The following is a 22,409-nucleotide window of genomic DNA, read 5'->3' as shown; positions in this document are numbered from 1 at the left end:
TATGAAGTAGTTCTAACAGAGAAGAGCACAGCAGTAACATACTGGATTTCGTGTTCCCACTATCAGCTCTACCAAAATCTAAAATTTTTGCCATACTTGTCTTCAGATTTTTTAATAAAGTAAAACATTACAGATATGATTAAAGGCTGTTGGTTACTTCTTCATAATACCATTCTTTTCCTATTCCCTCCCTGAAATGACTGCTATCCTGAATTTGGTATTTATCATTCCCATGAAGGTATTTAGAATCCACACATGCTGTTTTGCATGCTTTTCCAACTTTAAGTAAACAACACCCTTTTAACATTTGCTTATCCCACTCAGTGCTTCTGAGGTTTATTCACACTGATCCATATAACTATTAATTTTAACCCATTACTGTATGCTATTGTCTGAATATAGCACAATTAATTTTCCTATTCTCCTATTGATGCCCATTTGTTTTTTCTCATTTTACACCTTCTAAACAATGTTGCAATAAACATTTTTGTACATGATTCCTTATGCATATGTGCAAGGGTCTTAGGAAACTACCAAGTAATGATATTTCAGGATTGAAGGTTAGGCACACTTTCAATTCTTTATTTTGCTAAACTGCTCCCTAAAGTGGTTGTTTCAATTTACAGTGTGTGACAGCCCCTACTGCCCACCAACCTTACCAAAATTTGATATTGTCAGACTTAAACATTTATTTTTGGCAATATGAAGAATGATTGATATTTTAATGGCCATTTTCATGATTACAAGTAAGATGAGCATTTTCACCCATTTATTGCCCAATCAAGTTTCCTCATCTATAAATTAGCAACTTGCATCCTTTTCCCATTCTTCTAATGAATTGTTTGTCTTTTCTAAATGATTTGTCAGTTATATTTATTACATTCTAGTCTATCTTTACATTTTACTTAGGATGTCCTTTTCAACAGAAGTTTTAAATTTTAGTGTAGTCAAACTTATTCATTTTTCCCTTTATGTTTCACGATTTTAAATTCTTTTTAAAGGAATTCCTCCCTCCCCAGCATCATAAAGTTTCCTATTTTGTCTTCTAAAAGTTAAAACATTTTTCTTTTCAAGTGTAGATCTTTACCTATAACTTATTTTTGAGTACAGCGGATGATAAGTTTTTCTCTATGGATAATCCATTACCCTAGAATGAACCCTAACTGAACAGTTAACCTTTTCTTCACTGACGTGTAATCTCTCCTTGGTCAAATATCAAGTTTTATATCTGCGCAGGTTTGTTTCTGGGTCCTCTACTCTGTTTTTTTTGTTCTATTTATCTATCTCTGTGCCAACACAATACTGTATTCATTTACTGTAAATTCACAGTAAATCCTAACATCTGGGAGGGTGGATTCCCCGACCTTATTCTTCTTCAAAACTATAGTCCTACCACACACATTTTGGAATCAGCTTGTCAAGTTACAGCAACAGTCCTGTTGGTATTTTGCATGTAACTGAATGGAATTTTATAAATTAATTTGGGATTTCAACTGCTTTTTGGACGATAAAGATCTGTTGGGTGAACGACGGACTAACATTTTTTTCTTCTCAAAGCAATAATTACATGCCTTATAAACTGCTATGCCTCCTGTTTATAGACATATATTCAATCATCAAATATATATTATAAAGCCAAAAAAAAAAAAAGCCTGGAACTTCCTGAACCCTTAGTTCTACTCTAGATATCTATCTTAAAGTAATCCAAAATATGGGAAAAACTAGCTGGATACAAAAAAAGATGCTCATTGTACATTACTTACAGTAAGAAAAAATGGAAATAACCTAAATATTAGTGACACAGGGAGAGTCAAATAAACTACAATAAATATACCAAATGATAAACTGTGATGCCAATTAAACTACTGGCCCTAAAATCTGTATATACAACAATGAAATAGTGTTCACTTAGAGCATTAAGTATAAAATTAGTTATCAGTTTTGTGTATAATGTGAATACAGCTGCAGAAAATAACATTTTCAAATATGTGGACAGGAAATAAAATTTACTAAAATCTTTACAATAGTTGGGTTAGGAGTATGGAATTACAGGTTAGATTTCTCCCACCTACCCTACTTAGAAAAAAAAGAAATCTATTGTGTACAGTTTCTAGGAGGTGATTTCATTATATTTATATCAAAGAAAAAATATTGAAAAGGAAAAGCAGGTGTTATTGGGGTGAGTGTTCTTTCATAAAAAATTAATTTTAAAAACATTTCTAAATAAGTAATAAAAGTAAGCAGTACTTCGGTGCTTCATTTAAGGTTCAAAGAAAGAAAAGGCAGAAAGCAGAGCATTCAAATTCTGACACTCCGGGTTTGGGTTCTGGCTCATTCACTGATTATTTCAGTAACTTTTGGGAAAGTATCAGTCTATTCTGTCAGTTAAAAAAATGAAAAAATTTAGACACATGGGTTAGTCAGCAAACCTTTTCTAAACAAATAAGTCTTCATTAAAGTAACTCTAAAATTTAACCTAAGTCATCCACAACAGAAAGACTGCCTATTTGAATTTTCTCTCAAGCATAGAGAATAAGGATAGGGAGTTTTGCCCTTTGAAACTACAAACAAATGCCCACATTATTTCTGTAGCCTGCATTTTACCTTAAAGACGTGAAAGGCTTCAAACTGAATGTTGGGGCTTTTATCTCGAAGGAGGTTCATCATCAGCTTCAGGTTCTCTGGCTTGCTGATGTACTTTGTCATAATGGCAAAGTTGTGTCGGTCCAGGATCAGTTCACCTAGCAGCTACAGAGAAACACAGAATCAAAGCTATAATCTACCTGGTAGTAATAGTATTCAAAATATTCTTCTCAGAACTCTTGTCAGTGAAAAAATATATAATATGTAAATGTGGTTAAGAATGTTGACATGAAAAAAAGCGAGAATCCTTAAGTGCATCTTAAAGCACAGGCATGAAAGCAGTAGTTATTAATCTTTTCACACAGGTTTGCTAAAGTGAGTGCTGAATGCATTTCTGAATCTTTTTTTTTAAAGCCAGTCATTGTAGCAGCTTAAGAAAGCTCTCTCTGCAGTTCTCATCAAGGGCTAGCTAGAAATGAATTTATTATTTTCACCACTTACTTAAATTAACTTGCTTCCTAATGATGTGCTGCTCCTTAGGCACTGAGGTAGGGTAAGAGTAACAAAATGGACTCCACAGTTATACCTCCTTTACCTGAATAAATGTACTCAGGGATCTTACTGGAAAAACATGTTAAGTGACTCTTACTGCCCCCCTAATTTTTATGACAAAACCTGAAATGTAGCCAAGAAAAAAAAATCACTGACCCTGAATCTAGATGAAGTTTAATGCAGCAAGTTTTTATTAAAGAAAGTAAAGCATGACATTTTCTGGTGACAAATTAATCGTTTCCAAAAATGCAGCATTACTCCATGTTATTAATTGAGTGTTTATGGGGCCCCACCACCTACCCGCAAATCTACACACTGAAATCCTAACCCTCAATGTGATGGTATTAGGAGGAGGGGCCTTGGGAGGTTAGGATACATGGGTGGAGCCCTCCTGATTGGGATCGGTGCTCTCATAACAGAATCCCAGAGAGTTAGCAATTTAATGATTGTTATTCCCTCATGATCTACCAGCCATAGGGGAAACAGCTGAAATCTTCTTCAGCTCCTTCTTTCTCTTGCTCCTCATATCAAATCTATATCCAAGATCTACCAAACATCTGTTTTTAAGTGTCTTAAACAGCCTCCATTCCACTTTTGTTGCCAGTATCCTCATTAAACCTTCACTACTTCTCCTCTGGACTTGAAACAGCACACAAAATGGTCTCTTCTGCCTTCACCCAATCCATTCTGCACACTATGTCACCAGAATCTTCCTGAGCATCAGTCCTATTCATGTTACTAACTCCGCTTATAAAGAGAATGGATAAACAAACAAATCCCCGGATTCCTATGGGTTTAGGATGGCATTCAAAGCCCTCTGTGATCAGGAATCATTTCTACTGCTCCCTTACTCAGTCTTCCTCATTCTTTTGCTTCTCTGGCTTTACCACCCTTGCTCCAAATTTTTTCCCTAGTAGTATTATTTAAATATAACTGACAAAACCATATATACTTAAAGTGTATATCACAGTGATTTGATATACGTATATATTGTGAAATATTTACCACAACCAAGTTAGTTAACACATTCATCATCTCACAGTTACCGTTTTCTTTTGGTGTGTGGTGAGAATGCTTAAGATCTTCTCAGCAAAGTTCAAGTATATGATGCATTATTAACTGTAGTCATTGCTATAACTTAAGAGTCTGGAACTTACTCATCTTAAAATTGATAGTTGGTACCCATTGACCAACACCTCCCATTTCCCCCACCCCCCACCCCTGGCAGCCACAATTCTCTTGCTGTTTCTATGAATTTAGCTTTTCTCGTAGGCTGACTCTCCTCTATCCCCTCTGTCTTTGTTTTTTTCTAGTTGTACTCCCTTTGCCTTGTGGTCTAGAGGTACTTGTGAGCCTCTTTAGAAAGTAGGCTCCTTAATGGCATGTATCAGATCTTGTTTGTGTTTGTACCCTTTACAACCTAACTGTGATATGTGTGGATACTATTGGGGAAATAAAGTCCTACCAACACAGAATCCTGTCCACAAAATGTAGAAAAGAAAAAAAGTAGTTTTATTATTGAATAAACCAACACAGAAGGTAATCTGTGAAGAAGACATTACAAAGACAGATAAAATTCCACTTTATTCACACAGCCAAGAAACTACAATCCATTTCATACATATGTTCTCAACATGAAAGGTAACCAGCCCCCATAAGAGGCCCTGACAGTGCCATTCACTGTGCACCCCTTTCATGGTTCACCCTGAATTCACCCAGTCATTGAGGTAGCTATTTGTTTTAGCTAATTGTCTTTGTCCAACTAATAAAGAGATAATCTGACAAGGAAATGGTTACAGCTTGAGAGAAGTACCAAGGGTAAGCTCCCCTACTGACAGGGAGATAGGTGTGCTGTCTTCCTTGACATCTGTATTTCAGAAATACCTGAAAGGAAGGTTGGAAGGAAGGAAGGAAGTTAAAATTTAAGAACAACAACAACAAAAAAACCATTTCTGTGTTGTAAAACTAACAAAAGGCTTCCAAAGATATATATAGGTGTGTGTGTGTGTGTATGTATAAAACTAATTTATTGAGAAATCTATCTATATGTAGTTATAGCTTCTATATAGATATACATCTGAAGATATCTATTTATATAAAAATATGTAATCAAATATATACATTGCTATATATACAAATATATATATATAGTACATACATACACATATCAAAAGGTCTTTCAGCACCAAAGAAATTTCATTAAAAAATTTATCCTTAAATTTTTCACATGCACACACATTCAATAAACATTTGTTGATGTGGCATTTATGAGTAAAATTTAGATTAAGTCATTTCAATTTTTATTACGTGGGGATGCCTATATAGAAATTCTAATTAATCTATCCTCTGCTAACATAATTGTACAGCTTTTCTGAAACAATCAATTGTGTTAAATCATGTGGTGAACAACACTGACTCTTAGAGCCATTAAATATTAATCTATTTTAATTAATACAGCCAATCACAAAATGCTGCACTTCATTATGAAAAAAGCATTATAAAGCAGTATTATACTGAGGAAATGGAAAAAAATTCAAATTTTACTTCTTTACATTTAATTTTCCACATTAACAAAAATAATAAAACCACATGATCATCTCAATAGATGCTATAAAAGTATTTGACAAAATTCAACATCCATGCATACAAATTCTCAACAAAACGGGCATAGAGGGTACATACCTCAACATAATAAAGGCCACATATGACAAACCCACGGCCAACAACATACGTAATGGTGAAAAGCTGAAAGCTTTTCCTCTAAGATCAGGAAAAAGACAAGGATATCCACTCTTACCTTTTTAATTCAACATACTACTAGAGGTCTTAGCCACAGCAATCAGACAACACAAAGAGATAAAAGGCATCCAAATTGGTAAGGAAGAAGTTAAACTGTCATTATTTGCAGACAACATGATATTATGTATAGAAAACCCTAAAGACTCCACCAAAAAACTATTAGAATAATTGAATTTAGCAAAGTTGCAGAATACAAAATTAATATACAGAAACCTATTTCATTCTTTTATACTAACAACAAATTAGCAGAAAGAGAAAACAGGAAAACAACTCCATTTACAATTTCATCAAAAAGAATAAAATACTTAGAAAGAAACCTACCCAAGAAGGTGAAAGACATATACTCTGAAAACTATAAGACACTCATAAGAGAAATTAAAGAAGACACAAATAAATGGAAATCTATCCCATGCTCACAGATAGGAAGAATACAGTCATGGAAAATATAGTCAATGATTCTGTAACATCATTCTATATTAACAAATAGTAAATATACTAGTGGGGGTAAGGATTTAGTATTTTGGGTAACTGTTGAAATATTGTCTACATGGCAATCCTGTCCAAAGGAATTCAAAGATTCAATGCAAAATACCCAAAGTACTTTTCAATGAATTAGAACAATAGTTCTAAAATTTATGTGGAACCACAAAGGACTCCAAATAGCCAAAGCAATCCTGAGAAAGAACAAGGAAACTGAGGGGATTATGCTCCCTGACTTCAGGCTATACTAGAATGCTACAGTAATCAAAACAGTATGGTACGGCACAAGAACAGACCAATGTGCAGAATAGATCAATGGAACAGAATAAAGGGCACAGAAATAAACCTATGCACATATGGTCAATTAATATGGGATAAAGAAGCCATGAAAGAAGGAGGGGCGGAAGATGGCGGCGTGAGTAGAGCAGCGGAAATCTCCTCCGAAAACCACATATATCTATGAAAATATAACAAAGACAACTCTTACTAGAATAAAGACCAGAGGACACAGGACAATATCCAGACCACATCCGCACCTGAGAGAACCCAGCGCCTCGCGAAGGGGGTAAGATACAAGCCCCGGCCCCGCGGGAGCCGAGCGCCCCTCCCCCCAGCTCCCGGCGGGAGAAGAGCAGGCAGAGCGGGAGGGAGACGGAGCCCAGGACTGCCGAACACCCAGCCCCAGCCATCCGGGCCAGAGTGCAGGGCCCTGAACACAAGGAAGACAGGGCAGCAAGAAAAGTAAGCAGGCACTGGTGGCCTGGCGCTGGAGGACACCAGAAAAGCTAGCGGCCAATTTTTTTTTTTTTTTTTTTTTTTTTTGCTGTTTTGTTTTGGCGAGCGCTTTTTGCAAGTCTTAAAGGGATAGGGACCCCAATACTAGGGAAACAGGGCAGCAAGAACAGTGAGCAGAGGCCTGAGGCTGGTGCCGGAGAATAAAGAAAAACGAGCGGACACCCTTTTCTTTTTTTTTTAATAAAAATAATTTTTTTTTTTAATTTAAATATTTTTTTTTGAGTGTGTGGTTGTTGTTTTGTTTTGGCGGGTGCTTTTTGGAAGTCTTAAAGGGGCAGGGCGGGACACTTAATCCAGAGGTAGGATCGGGGATCTCTGGGCACCCTAACCCCTGGGCTGCAGGGAGCAGGGAGGCCCCTTATGGAGATAAATAGCCTCCAGGACGCTCCCCCTCCAACGCGACTCCAACACTTTGGAGTAGCTGCCTGAGCCAGGCCACGCCCACAGCAACAGCGGAGATTAACTCCATAGCAGCCGGGCAGGAAGCAGAAACCCTGTCTGCGCGCAGCTGCGCAGCACAAGCCACTAGAGGCCGCTGTTCTCCCAGGAGAGAAGGGCCACAAACCAACAAGAAGGGAAGTTCTTCCAGCCGTCACTCGTCCCAGCTCTGCAAACTATTCCTATCACCATGAAAAGGCAAAGCTACAGGAAGACAAAGATCACAGAGACAACACCAGAGAAGGAGACAGACCTAACCAGTCTTCCTGACAAAGAATTCAAAATAAGAATCATAAACATGCTGACAGAGATGCAGAGAAATACGCAAGAGAAATGGGATGAAGTCCGGAAAGAGATCACAGATGCCAGAAAGGAGATCGCAGAAATGAAACAAACTCTGGAAGAGTTTATAAGCAGAATGGATAGGATGCAAAAGGCCATTGATGGAATTGAAACCAGAGAACAGGAACGCATAGAAGCTGACATAGAGAGAGATAAAAGGATCTCCAGGAATGAAACAATGTTAAGAGAACTGTGTGACCAATCCAAAAGGAACAATATCCTTATTATAGGGGTTCCAGAAGAAGAAGAGAGAGGAAAAGAGATGGATACTATCTTAGAGGAAATAATTGCTGAAAACTTCCCCAAACTGGGGGAGGAAATAATCGAACAGACCACAGAAATACACAGAACCCCCAACAGAAAGGATCCAAGGAGGACAACACCAAGACACATAATAATTAAAATGGCAAAGATCAAGGACAAAGAAAGAGTTTTAAAGGCAGCTAGAGAGAAAAAGGTCATCTATAAAGGAAAACCCAACAGGCTAACATCAGACTTCTTGACAGAAATCCTACAGGCCAGAAGAGAATGGCATGATATATTTAATACAATGAAACAGAAGGGCCTTGAACCAAGGATACTGTATCCAGCACAACTATTATTCAAATATGACGGTGGGATTTAACAATTCCCAGAAAAACAAAAGCTGAGGGAATTTGCTTCCCACAAACCACCTCTACAGAACATCTTAGAGGGACTGCTCTAGATGGGAACACTCCTAGAAAGAGCACAGCACAAAACACCCAACATATGAAGAATCGAGGAGGAGGAATAAGAAGGGAGAGAAGAAAAGAATCTCCAGACAGTGCATGTAACAGCTCAATAAGCGAGCTAAGTTAGGCAGTAAGATACTAAAGAGGCTAACCTTGAACCTTTGGTAACCAGGAATTTAAAGCCTGCAATGGCAATAAGTACATATCTTTCAATAGTCACCCTAAATGTTAATGGTCTGAATGCACCAATCAAAAGACATAGAGTAACAGAATGGATAAAAAAGCAAGACCCATCTATATGCTGCTTACAAGAAACTCACCTCAAACCCAAAGACATGTACAGAATAAAAGTCAAGGGATGGAAAAACATATGTCAAGCAAACAACAGCGAGAAGAAAGCAGGGGTTGCAGTACTAATATCAGACAAAATAGACTTCAAAACAAAGAAAGTAACAAGAGATAAAGAAGGACACTACATAATGATAAAGGGCTCAGTCCAACAAGAGCATATAACGATTCTAAATATATATGCACCCAATACAGGAGCACCAGCATATGTGAAACAAATACTAACAGAACTAAAGGGGGATATAGACTGCAATGCATTCAATCTAGGAGACTTCAACACACCACTCACCCCAAACGATAGATCCACTGGGCAGAAAATAAGTAAGGACACGGAAGCACTGAACAACACAGTAGAGCAGATGGACCTAATAGACATCTATAGAACTCTACATCCAAAAGCAACAGGATATACATTCTTCTCAAGTGCACATGGAACATTCTCCAGAATAGACCACATACTAGGCCACAAAAAGAGCCCCAGAAAATTCCAAAAGATTGAAATCATACCAACCAACTTTTCAGACAACAAAGGCATAAAACTAGAAGTAAACTGTACAAAGAAAGCAAAGAGGCTCACAAATACATGGAGGCTTAACAACACGCTCCTAAATAATCAATGGATCAATGACCAAATCAAAATGGAGATCCAGCAATATATGGAAACAAATGACAACAACAACACTAAGCCCCAACATCTGTGGGACTCAGCAAAAGCAGTCTTAAGAGGAAAGTATATAGCAATCCAAGCATATCTATAAAAGGATGAACAATCCCAAATGAATGGTCTAATGGCACAATTATCGAAATTGGAAAAAGAAGAACAAATGAGGCCTAAGGTCAGCAGAAGGAGGGACATAATAAAGATCAGAGAAGAAATAAATAAAATTGAGAAGAATAAAACAATAGCAAAAATCAATGAAACCAAGAGCTGGTTCTTCGAGAAAATAAACAAAATAGATAAGCCTCTAGCCAGACTTATTAAGAGGAAAAGAGAGTCAACATAAATCAACAGTATCAGAAACGAGAAAGGAAAAATCACGACGGACCCCACAGAAATACAAAGAATTATTAGATAATACTATGAAAACCTATATGCTAACAAGCTGGAAAAACTAGGAGAAATGGACAACTTCCTAGAAAAATACAACCTTCCACAATTGACCCAGAAAGAAACAGAAAATCTAAAGAGACCAATTACCAGCAACGAAATTGAAGAGGTAATCAAAAAACTACCAAAGAACAAAACCCCCGGGCCAGATGGATTTACCTCGGAATTTTATCAGACATACAGGGAAGACATAATACCCATTCTCCTTAGAGTTTTCCAAAAAATAGAGGAGGAGGGGATACTCCCAAACTCATTCTATGAAGCTAACATCACCCTAATACCAAAACCAGGCAAAGACCCCACGAAAAAAGAAAACTACAGACCACTATCCCTGATGAACGTAGATGCAAAAATACTCAACAAAATATTAGCAAACCGAATTCAAAAATACATCAAAAGGATCATACACCATGACCAAGTGGGATTCATCCCAGGGATGCAAGGATGGTACAACATTGGAAAGTCCATCAACATCATCCATTACATCAACAAAAAGAAAGACAAAAACCACATGATCATCTCCATAGATGCTGAAAAAGTATTTGACAAAGTTCAACATCCACTCATGATGAAAACTCTCAGCAAAATGGGAATATAGGGCAAGTACCTCAACATAATAAAGGCCATCTATGATAAACCCACAGCCAACATTATATTGAACAGCGAGAAGCTGAAAGCATTTCCTCTGAGATCGGGAACTAGACAGGGATGCCCACTCTCTCCACTGTTATTTAACATAGTACTGGAGGTCCTAGCCACGGCAATCAGACAAAACAAAGAAATACAAGGAATCCAGATTGGTAAAGAAGAAGTTAAACTGTCACTATTTGCAGATGACATTATACTGTACATAAAACACCCTAAAGACTGCACCCCATAACTACTAGAACTGATATAGGAATACAGCAAAGTTGCAGGATACAAAATCAACACACAGAAATCTGTGGCTTTCCTATACACTAACAATGAACAAAAAGAAAGAGAAATCAGGAAAACAACTCCATTCATAATTGCATAAAAAAAAATAAAATACCTAGGAATAAACCTAACCAAGGAAGAGAAAGACTTATACTCTGAAAACTACAAGTCACTCTTAAGAGAAATTAAAGGGGACACTAACAGATGGAAACTCATCCCATGCTCGTGGCTAGGAAGAATTAATATCGTCAAAATGGCCATCCTGCCCAAAGCAATATACAGATTTGATGCAATCCCTATGAAATTACCAGCAAAATTCTTCAATGAACTGGAACAAATAATTCAAAAATTCATATGGAAACACCAAAGACCCCGAATAGCCAAAGCAATCCTGAGAAAGAAGAATAAAGTAGGGGGGATCTCCCTCCCCAACTTCAAGTTCTACTATAAAGCCATAGTAATCAAGACAATTTGGTACTGGCACAAGAGCAGAGCCACAGACCAATGGAACAGACTAGAGAATCCAGACATAAACCCAGACATATATGGTCAATTAATATTTGATAAAGGAGCCATGGACATACAATGGCGAAATGACAGTCTCTTCAACAGATGGTGCTGGCAAAACTGGACAGCTACATATAGGAGAATGAAACTGGACCATTGTCTAACCCCATATACAAAAGTAAACTCAAACTGGATCAAAGACCTGAATGTAAGTCATGAAACCATTAAACTCTTGGAAGAAAACATAGGCAAAAACATCTTAGACATAAACATGAGTGACTTCTTCTTGAACATATCTCCCTGGGAAAGGAAAACAACAGCAAAAATGAGTAAGTGGGACTATATTAAGCTGAAAAGCTTCTGCACAGCAAAAGACACCATCAACAGAACAAAAAGGATCCCTACAGTATGGGAGAATATATTTGAAAATGACACATCCGATAAAGGCTTGACGTCCAGAATATATAAAGAGCTCACACGCTTCAACAAACAAAAAACAAATAATCCAATTAAAAAATGGGCAGAGGAACTGAACAGACAGTTCTCCAAAAAAGAAATACAGATGGCCAACAGACACGTGAAAAGATGCTCCACATCGCTAATTATCAGATAAATGCAAATTAAAACTACAATGAGGTATCACCTCACACCAGTAAGGATGGCTGCCATCCAAAAGACAAACAACAACAAATGTTGGCGAGGCTGTGGAGAAAGGGGAACCCTCCTACACTGCTGGTGGGAATGTAAGTTAGTTCAACCATTGTGGAAAGCAGTATGGAGGTACATCAAAATGCTCAAAACAGACTTACCATTTGACCCAGGAATTCCACTCCTAGGAATTTACCCTAAGAATGCAGCAATCAAGTTTGAGAAAGACAGATGCACCCCTATGTTTATTGCAGCACTATTTACAATAGCCAAGAATTGGAAGCAACCTAAATGTCCATCAATAGATGAATGGATAAAGAAGATGTGGTACATATACACAATGGAATACTACTCAGCTATAAGAAAAGGGCAAATCCAATCATTTGCAGCAACATGGATGGAGCTGGAGGGTATTATGCTCAGTGAAACAAGCCAAGCGGAGAAAGAGAAATACCAAATGATTTCACTCATCTGTGGAATATAAGAACAAAGGAAAAACTGAAGGAACAAAACAGCAGCAGAACCACAGAACTCAAGAATGGACTAACAGGTACCAAAGGGAAAGGGACTGGGGAGGATGGGTGGGTAGGGAGGGATAAGGGGGGGAGAAGTAGGGGGGTATTAAGATAAGCATTCATGGGGGCGTAGGAGAAAAGGGAGGGCTGTACAACACAGAGAAGGCAAGTAGTGATTCTACAACATTTTGCTATGCTGATGGACAGTGACTGTAATGGGGTTTATAGGGGGGACCTGGTATAGGGGAGAGCCTAGTAAACATAATATTTGTCATGTAAGTATAGATTAGTGATACCAAAAGAAAAAAAAAAAGGGCAGTTCCTGTGTGGTGACCTCCAATGAGTTCTACACAATGGTATGAAGGGCATATAAAAGTGTAGGCAAAGGGCCTGTTTGTGTTTATACAGAGGATCAAAGCCTAACTGGGCTAACCCCGAAAATGAACTAAGATATGATATGAAAAAGAACTTCCAACATCAGCACTCTCTGGAAGACTCATGCCAGAAGATGATCATCAAAAAACCCCAACAAAGATCCACGCACTGCTACAGCTGTAGATGCACTCATCCCACCAGCTCCTGGACTTGCCATGGGAGTGAGGAAGGAGATATCTAAGCTGGCCTGTGCATACAGTAAAACAACAAATTTGACTGGATCTGTACTGTTGGAACTCAACCAAGAATTAGGAGAAGTGCAAATTGTAGCACTCCAAAATCTTACAACTACAGACTATTTACTGTTAAAAGAACATAAGGGATGTGAACATTCCTCAGGAATGGGTTGTTTTAATTTGTCTGATTTCTCTCAGACTGTTCAAGTTCAGTTGGACAATATCCACCACATCATAGATAATTTTTCACAAATGCCTAAGGTGCCTAACTGGTTTTCTTGGTTTCACTGGAGATGGCTGGTAATTACAGGTATGCTTTGGTTATGTAACTATACTCCTATTATGTTAAAGTGTGTGCGCAATTTAAGTAGTAGCTTAAAACCTATACATGCTGAAGTTACTCTACAAGAAGATATGTCAAAGAAATAATCAATCTTCCCATGTTTTCTGCTGCCTGCTACTTCTATAGCTTTTCTTCTTCCTTCCTAATTACAACCCTTAAATAGAATTCGTGCCTCATATCAAATTTACCGAGTATCATAATTCTTCCAAGTGGTAAAGATACGTCAAGACAAATGCTGAGCATAGAAGCTACAGGGCATAAATATGCAAAGAAATAAAAAGCTAACCATTTCAAACAATAAGGCTTCTCTCTCACTTACCAACTTTACATTTCCCTGTATGGACCCGGAAGATGACTGGTTAGCCAGAGACGGGTAAGATTCCTCAAAGGAGGAACAACCTAAGACAGGCACAGTCGCAGGGGGGTCATCAGGTGAGAAACTGAGGTGAGGCTTAGAACCTCATCCCCCCTGTTCTGAGAGAAATCTTCTGCATACGTGGATGTTTTATTGCCCTTGTCTAGCTTGGATTAACACATAGTCTATAGGCACACACCTGATCATCTACATTTGCTCTCTTACAACACTAAATTATGTTTTCTACCTTTATCTTGTATCTACCTACCACTTCAGCATTTTATTAAAAATAATAATAAAGAGAGAAATGTGGTATCCACATATAAATCAAGGATAAAAATCAAATGAGTATTCATATTTGAACTGACTGTTTATAGTTCATAATGTATGAGCAAAACCGAAGGTTTCTGTGATGGCTGCCCTTGTACTGTTCACCATGTAACTTATTCACTATATAAGAATTTGTTCTCCATGTAAGAACTTGTTTGTTATGCCTCAGAAGACTGGAGACTGACGAAAATTAGGCTTGGGGTGGATTAATGATTGTGCATTGAGCATTGACTCCCCTGTACAGAATTTTATTGTTGTTAACAACCATTTGATCAATAAATATGAGAGATGCCCTCACAAACAAACAAACAAACAAAGAAACAAAAAAAAGTACACACTTCCAATGGTAAAATAATAAGTAACTGGGATGTAATGAATATAGTCAAGATATTGTAACAGCTTGGTATGGTGATAGCTGGTACCTAGAATTGTCATGTATATAAATGTTGAATCACTATGTTGTACACCCGAAACTAATGTAATGTAATACTGTGTGTCAACTACCCTTCAATAAAAAATAATTATCTACAAAAAAATAAAAAATAAAAAAAGAAGCCATGAAAATAAAATGGGGAAAAGACAGTGTCTTCAATAACTGGTGGTGGGAAAACTGGACAGCTACACACAAGAGAATAAAACTGGATTACTGCCTAACTCCATACACAAAAATAAATTAGAAATGGATCAAAGACATGAACCCATAAAACTCTTAAAAACATAGGCAAAAAGCTCTTGAACATAAATATGAGCAATTTTTTCCTGGACACGTCTCCTTGGGCAAGGGAAACACAATCAAAGATGAACAAGTGGGACTACATTGAATTAAAAAGGTTCTGTACAGCAAAGGACACCATCAGTAGAACAAAAAGGCAACCTATGGTATGGGACAATATGTGCATAAATGATTTATCCAATAAAGGGTTAACATCCAAAATATATAAAGAACACATATAGCTCCACACCCAAAAACCAAATAACCCAATTAGAAATGGGTGGAGAAGCTGAACAGACACTTCTCCAAAGAAGAAATACAAAGGGCCTATAGGCTCATGAAAAGATGCTTCACATAGCTAATCATCAAGGAAAAGCAAATTAAAACCACAGTGAGATATCACCTCATACCAGTTAGAGTGGCCACTATCCAAAAGAAAGAAATAACAAATCCTGGTGATGGTGCAGAGAAATAGGAATCCTCCTACACTGTTGGTGGGACTGCAAATTCGTGCAACTGCTATGGAAAGTAGTATGGAGGTTCCTCAAAAAACTAAAAATTGAAATACCATTTGACCCAGTAATTGCACTTATAGGAATTTACCTGAAGAAAACAAAATCCCTGATTCAAAATGATATATGTGCCCCTATGTTTATCGCCGTACTGTTTGCAATAGCTAAGATAGGGAAACAACCTAAGTGCCCATCAATAGATAAATGGATAAAGAAGATGTGGTACATATACACAATGGAGTATTATTCAGCCATTAAAAAAAGAAATCCTGCTATTTCCAACAACATGGATGGATCTAGAGGGTATTATGCTCTGTGAAATAAGCCAGGTGGAGAAAGACAAATACCATATGGTCTCACTTATTTGTGGAATATAAAGACAAAGCAGAACAGAAGGAACAAAACAGCATTAGATTCATAGAAATTGAGAAGTGACTGTTGGTTACCATGGGGGAGGGGTTGGGATGGGTGGATAAGGAGGGTGAGGGAGATAAAAAGGCACAAAAATTCTCAATCATAATATAAGTTGGTCATGGGGATAGTAGCACAGCATGGAGAATATAGTCAATGATTCTGTAATATCATTCTATATAGACAGTAACTACACTAGTGGGGGTAAGGATTTAGTAATATGGGTAACTGTTGAAACATTGTGTTGTATATTTGAAACCAATATAAGATTGTTTATCAATGATACTTCAGTAAAAAGAAAGTTTTTAAAAATTTCACTTTACAGGCTTCATGCTACATGTAAAACCATGCACAGCAAAAAGAAATAATGTTTTTTAAAAAACTCATTGTATCATCAGTTTTATTAGTAGTTTAATGAAACTGAACAGCACCACAAAAATCCCCCAGATCTGACCAAGCTTCTTTTGAATTGTAATCTTTCCACCAAGTAATTAAATGCCAGGCCTCTGAGGAAAATAAAAAAATAAATTCTTAAGCTTCATTACATGAGGGAAAGGAATTTCTCTGTAATAATAATAATAATTATTTTTTAATTTTGATATTGTTAATGTACAATTACTTGAACATTACAGTTACCAGACTCCCCCTATTATCAAGTCCCCCCCACATACCCCCTTACAGTCACTGTCTGTCAGCATAGTAAGATGCTATAGAATCATTACTTGTCTTCTCTGTATATACTGCCTTTTCCGTGTCCCCACCCCACTACATTATGTGTGCTAATCATAATGCCCCCTTTCCCCCTTATCCCTCCCTTCCTACCCATCCTCCCCAGTCCCTTTCCCTTTGGTAACTGTTAGTCCATTCTTGGGTTCTGTGAGTCTGCAGCTGTTTTGTTCCTTCAGTTTTTTCTTCGTTCTTATACTCCACAGATGAGTGAAATTATTTGATACTTGTCTTTCTTCGCCTGGCTTATTTCACTGAGCATAATACCCTTTAGCTCCATCCATATTGTTGCAAATGGTAGGATTTGTTGTCTTCTTATGGGGGAATAATACTCCATTGTGTATATGTACCACCTCTTCTTTATCCATTCATCTACTGATGGACACATAGGTTGCATCCATTTCTTGGCTATTGTAAATAGTGCTGCGATAAACACGGGTGCATATGTCTTTTACAAACTGGGATGCTGCATTCTTAGGGTAAATTCCTGGGAGTGGAATTTCTGGGTCAAATGGTATTACTATTTTTAGTTTTTTGAGGAACCTCCATACTGCTTTCCACAATGGTTGAACTCGTTTATATTCCCACCAGCAGTGTAGGAGGGTTCCCGGTCAATTAATATATGATAAAGGAGCCATGGATATACAATGCGGAAATGTCAGAATCTTCAACAGCTGGTGCTGGCAAAACTGGACAGCTACATGTAAGAGAATGAAACTGGATTATTGTCTAACCCCACACACAAAAGTAAACTCAAAATGGATCAAAGACCTGACTGTAAAAACCATAAAACTTTTTTAAAAAATTAGGCAAAAATTTCTTGGACATAAACATGAGCAAGTTCTTCATGAATGTGTCTCCCTGGGCAAGGGAAACAAAAGCAAAAATGAACAAGTGGGACTATATCAAACTGAAAAGCTTCTGTACAGCAAAGGACACCATCAGTAGAACAAAAAGACATCCTACAGTATGGGAGAATATATTCATAAATGACAGATCTGATAAGGGGTTGACATCCAAATCATATAAGAGCTCATGCACCTCAACAAACAAAAAGCAAATAATCCAATTAAAAAATGGGCAGAGGAGCTGAGCAGACACTTCTCCAAAGAAGAAATTCAGATGGCAACAGGCACATGAAAAGATGCTCCACATCACGTCATCAGAGAAATGCAAATTAAAACCACAATGAGATATTACCTCACACCAGTAAGGATGGCCACCATCCAAAAGACAAACAGCAACAAATGTTAATTATTTTTTATTGACACCAGGAATATAAGCACCTCAAGATAGTTCAGGAAAATTCAGAATATGTTTAACAAAACACAGCAGGTAGCAACTACTTTGGAATCAGAAAATAGTCTAGTTTAATACTGTTTATTACTTACAGAATACTGTAAGGAAATATGCTATTATAATAAACTAGCCTCTCATTTCCCAAAGTTATGAAATATTTATGAATGAAATATTACAGAGTCCAGACATATAAACATGGTTATGTCAGAATAGAACATACTGCTACCACCCCAAGTTCTCAAAGGGAAAAGCCAACACTGCAGCAGCAGTGCTCTCCAAAACAATGTTATTCTACTGAAGAAAAGAATAAGCAATATTTAATGAGCCCTTTCCTTGAATAGGTGTTACAATTTTAGCAATGTCTCCACCATTCACAAAAAGCCAACTCTTCAGTAACCATTTGAAGAATTTCTGCATTCTTAGCTACACTTTATCTGCCTTTTACTATTTTTTTTCACTGTCTAACTAGTGCTTGGTTTTATCATATTATAAATAAAATATTTGGAGACACTCAACTGTAACGAATTTAGGCAGGTATAGTGGCCAATGTAGTACGTCTGGGTGGATTTATAGGAAAAAAAGCCTATGAGTGGTCTGGGGCATCTGTAAATAACTAGGAAACACAATTGGTTTGAAATCAGAGAGTTTTAATACCAGATACAAACTTGGTTGCTCCTTGCTGTGTCACTGGGAACAGTGCAGAGGTCTCTCGCCAGAGAACACGTGGAAAGGCAGGCTGCAGAGTGGAGAGCTGCAGGCAGCAGACAGCAGCGGGATGAATCCCCTCGTCGGCCTTCGCTGCCCACTGAGTCTGTATTCCATATTGTTCCAATCACACCTCCACTGGATTAACAGGCTTCTATTTTTTTTTTTTTTTGTAGATAATTATTTTTTATTGAAGGGTAGTTGACACACAGTATTACATTACATTAGTTTCAGGTGTACAACACAGTGATTCAACATTTATATACATGATAATTCTAGGTACCAGCTATCACCATACCAAGTTACAATATCTTGACTATATTCCTTATGCTATACATTACATCCCAGTTACTTATTTATTTTACAATTGGAAGTGTGTACTTTTTTTTTTTTGTTGTTGTTGTTGTTGTGAGGGCATCTCTCATATTTATTGATCAAATGGTTGTTAACAACAATAAAATTCTGTATAGGGGGGTCAATGCTCAATGCACAATCATTAATCCACCCCAAGCCTAATTTTCGTCAGTCTCCAATCTTCTGAAGCATAATGAACAAGTTCTTACATGGAGAACAAATTCTTACATAGTGAATAAGTTACATGGTGAACAGTACAAGGGCAGTCATAACAGGCTTCTGTTTTTAAATATGAATGCATTCCAGTAGGAACAAGTTTATTTCTTATCCTAGTCCCAATTATTTATTTAGAATAGATCAACACCTTTTAGAAATTAAACTCTGGAGATATGAGAAATATTTATTTATAAAATTTATTTTTATTTAACAAACATATCTATTTCTTACTATGAGCTAGACTCTGCTCTAACCACTTTACAAATATTAAGGAGAGAAGAGAACAAGGTAGGGCTGAAGACATCTTGAGAGGACAGTGAAGGTAATGGGCACATGGGAAGGAAGGGATGATAGGATACTAGGAAAGAAAGGCCCAGGAGGGAGATGTTTGGGTAAAAAACTGTCAGCTTTTTAGAATTTTGTCTAAAGACCTAGAAACAGTCAAGCACAGAAACATTTCTGACAAGTTTTTGTCACCGCTGAAAATGGTACAAGGATAAATTCTAAAGACTATGACCATCAGCTTTCTTGAACCCAATTTAGTTCAGTCACCTTAGTTCACATTAACGTCTCTACTTTGATTCAGTATCTGACAGATTCATACTGCGAAGAGAAAGGATTTGGAAAATGTGTGAGTGACTTTCTAGATGCTGGTCCTTCAGAGCACTGTCATTTCTGCTTACTGTTTCAATTTCTACTTCCCTCCCAGGGCTACTATCTCTTATAACATGGACAAGCTCCACCTATTTTGGTTAACCCTGGGGAGCCCTTTACAAATAAGGAATTCTATTCTTTAGGGGTACATGGCTGTAGCAATAAGATGTATCCTTATCTTCAACTGCTTTTAACAAGTTTACTGGACATGGGAGAGCATGGTCCCATTGATGTCACTGCCTTGCCTGGAGCTTGGTCTCATCACTCCAGCTCCAGCAAGGAGAACAGCGTACTTGTGGCATTTTTTTTCTACATGAATCAACTTGTATGGGTTTCCACACAAGGGGAAACTCAATAAAGAGTGCTGAATGATTGGCAGAACATAGTCCATCAGTAAGAAAAGCTGGAAGAGTGAGGGCACAAATACAGGGGAAAGCGGGTCACAGCTAACACAAAATCATGGGTAAAGTCAATCAACAAAAATGTGGTCCAAAATAGATTGAATTTATTATTTTAGCTTAAAACTGTATCGAATATTTAGAAACAAACACATTTTCCTATGAATATATTTTTATGAATCCCAATGTATAAAAATAATACAAGAGTGATATTTAGTAAGCTCAAACATCATGCAAATTGCTTGACAAAAACCAGTCAATCACTCTTGGCCACGAGCATTCTTTTGCATCCAGGAGTGGGATCTGAAGGGTAAAGGTACAGCTCTAGCTGGGTTGCACTCCCTTAGGAGCAGCCCCACCTCCTGTTGGCCTAATGGCTGCCTCCAGGCACCTTTCACTGAGGGAGGGAAGGCCAGTCACAGACAGACGGCCCTACTCTGCCAGGCTTTCCAGCTGATGAGAGAGAGTGGCACTTCCACAGGCATTTCATGGGAGATACAATCTCTGTAGCAAATGCCACTTGGCTACACACACACACACACACACACACACACACACACACAGCTGTCACTTTCTGGCTCCTCACCCCTGCACTGCTTAACTTTTTTTTAGCACTAAAGCCATTTGAAAATTATATATTTATTTATCTATTATTTGTTCTCCTCCAACAGAATGTAAGGTCCATAAAGCTGGGACTTTATTTTGCTCTTGGCTGTCATAGTAATGTCAGGAATACAAGCACATAAAAATCTGTTGAGTGAGTGGAATGTCCTATTACCACCCTCACCACGCCTCCCAACTAAGCTATTTATATCATTAAGAGTTGATTTTCTTTTCTTTTCTTTTCCAGCTAGTGATGCCATTTTCTAATCTCTTTCCAGATTCTGTTTCAGTGTAATACTGACAATTTTTAGAAAAGTAGTCTTGTGCACTAAACTATGTTTTCTACCTTTATCTTGTATCTACCTACCACTTCAGCATTTTATTAAAAATAATAATAATAAAGAGAGAAATGTGGTATCCACATATAAATCAAGGATAAAAATCAAATGAGTATTCATATTTGAACTGACTGTTTATAGTTCATAATGCATGAGCAAAACCGAAAGTTTCTGTGATGACTTCCCTTGTACTGTTCACTATGTAACTTATTCATTATGTAAGAATTTGTTCTCCATGTAAGAACTTGTTTGTTATGCCTCAGAAGATTGGAGACTGACGAAAATTAGGCTTGGGGTGGATTAATGATTGTGCATTGAGCATTGACCCTCCTATACAGAATTTTATTGTTGTTAACAACTATTTGATCAATAAATATGAGAGATGCCCTCACAAAAAAAAAATACACACTTCCAATTGTAAAATAAATAAGTAACCGGGATGTAATGTATAGCATAAGGAATATAGTCAAAATACTGTAACAACTTGGTATGGTGATAGCTGGTACCTAGAATTATCATGTATATAAATGTTGAATCACTGTGTTGTACACCTGAAACTAATGTAATGTAATACTGTGTGTCAACTACCCTTCAATAAAAAATAATTATCTAAAAAAAAAAAAAAAAAGAAGAAAAAAGAAAAGCAGTCTTGTGTATATGCTCATGTAGTCTTCTCACATATCTGTTTGTTAGAGTTATTTTTTAAAATATTATTCTTTTAACTCTAAAGGAATGATCATGTTTAATACTTCAGAATCTTTGCTGTGGATATAATTCAAATATGTCATGTTAAATTGTGGAGGTTTAAAAATGACCTACAGTAAATACTGACTAACTGGAATGCTCAGAGAATGGAACCCAGCAATGCAATATGGTAAAAAAAATACTCTTCAGAAAAATATGTTACAAATCTTTGGAGTAAGTGCTTCCCAGAACCCCTAAAGCATTTCAACTCTATAAACGCCATTTCATAGTAGAAAGATGTTTTCCCTCCTAAAAATTTCTCAATTATTGTCTTAAACTTAGAGGTAAAGTTTAATTTTTGCTTTTATGTGTCATATTTTGTCATTGTCATGTTTTCCTCTCCCTTCTCTGC

At 37.1% G+C, this 22,409-nt stretch overlaps 1 protein-coding gene across 14 annotated transcripts in view; it reads right to left on the bottom strand.

Moving 5' to 3' along the window:
• CAB39L (calcium binding protein 39 like) overlaps positions 1 to 22,409 on the bottom strand; it is a 259,969-nt gene that overhangs the window by 77,574 nt on the left and 159,986 nt on the right. For 13 of the 14 annotated variants that reach the window (XM_057494579.1, XM_057494574.1, XM_057494573.1 and 10 more), the window contains one exon: positions 2,605 to 2,748. In XM_057494579.1, coding sequence (XP_057350562.1) covers positions 2,605 to 2,748 — 144 coding nt within the window. Of the gene's footprint in view, positions 1 to 2,604; positions 2,749 to 4,372; positions 5,020 to 22,409 lie in introns of those variants that run through there. The other variant, XM_036904314.2, reaches the window with a different exon arrangement.

Source organism: Manis pentadactyla, chromosome 17, assembly GCF_030020395.1.
Source record: "Manis pentadactyla isolate mManPen7 chromosome 17, mManPen7.hap1, whole genome shotgun sequence".
Lineage (NCBI taxonomy): Eukaryota > Metazoa > Chordata > Mammalia > Pholidota > Manidae > Manis > Manis pentadactyla.
Note: the sequence above shows the minus strand (reverse complement) of the source record. Positions and strands in the feature narration are given on the sequence as shown.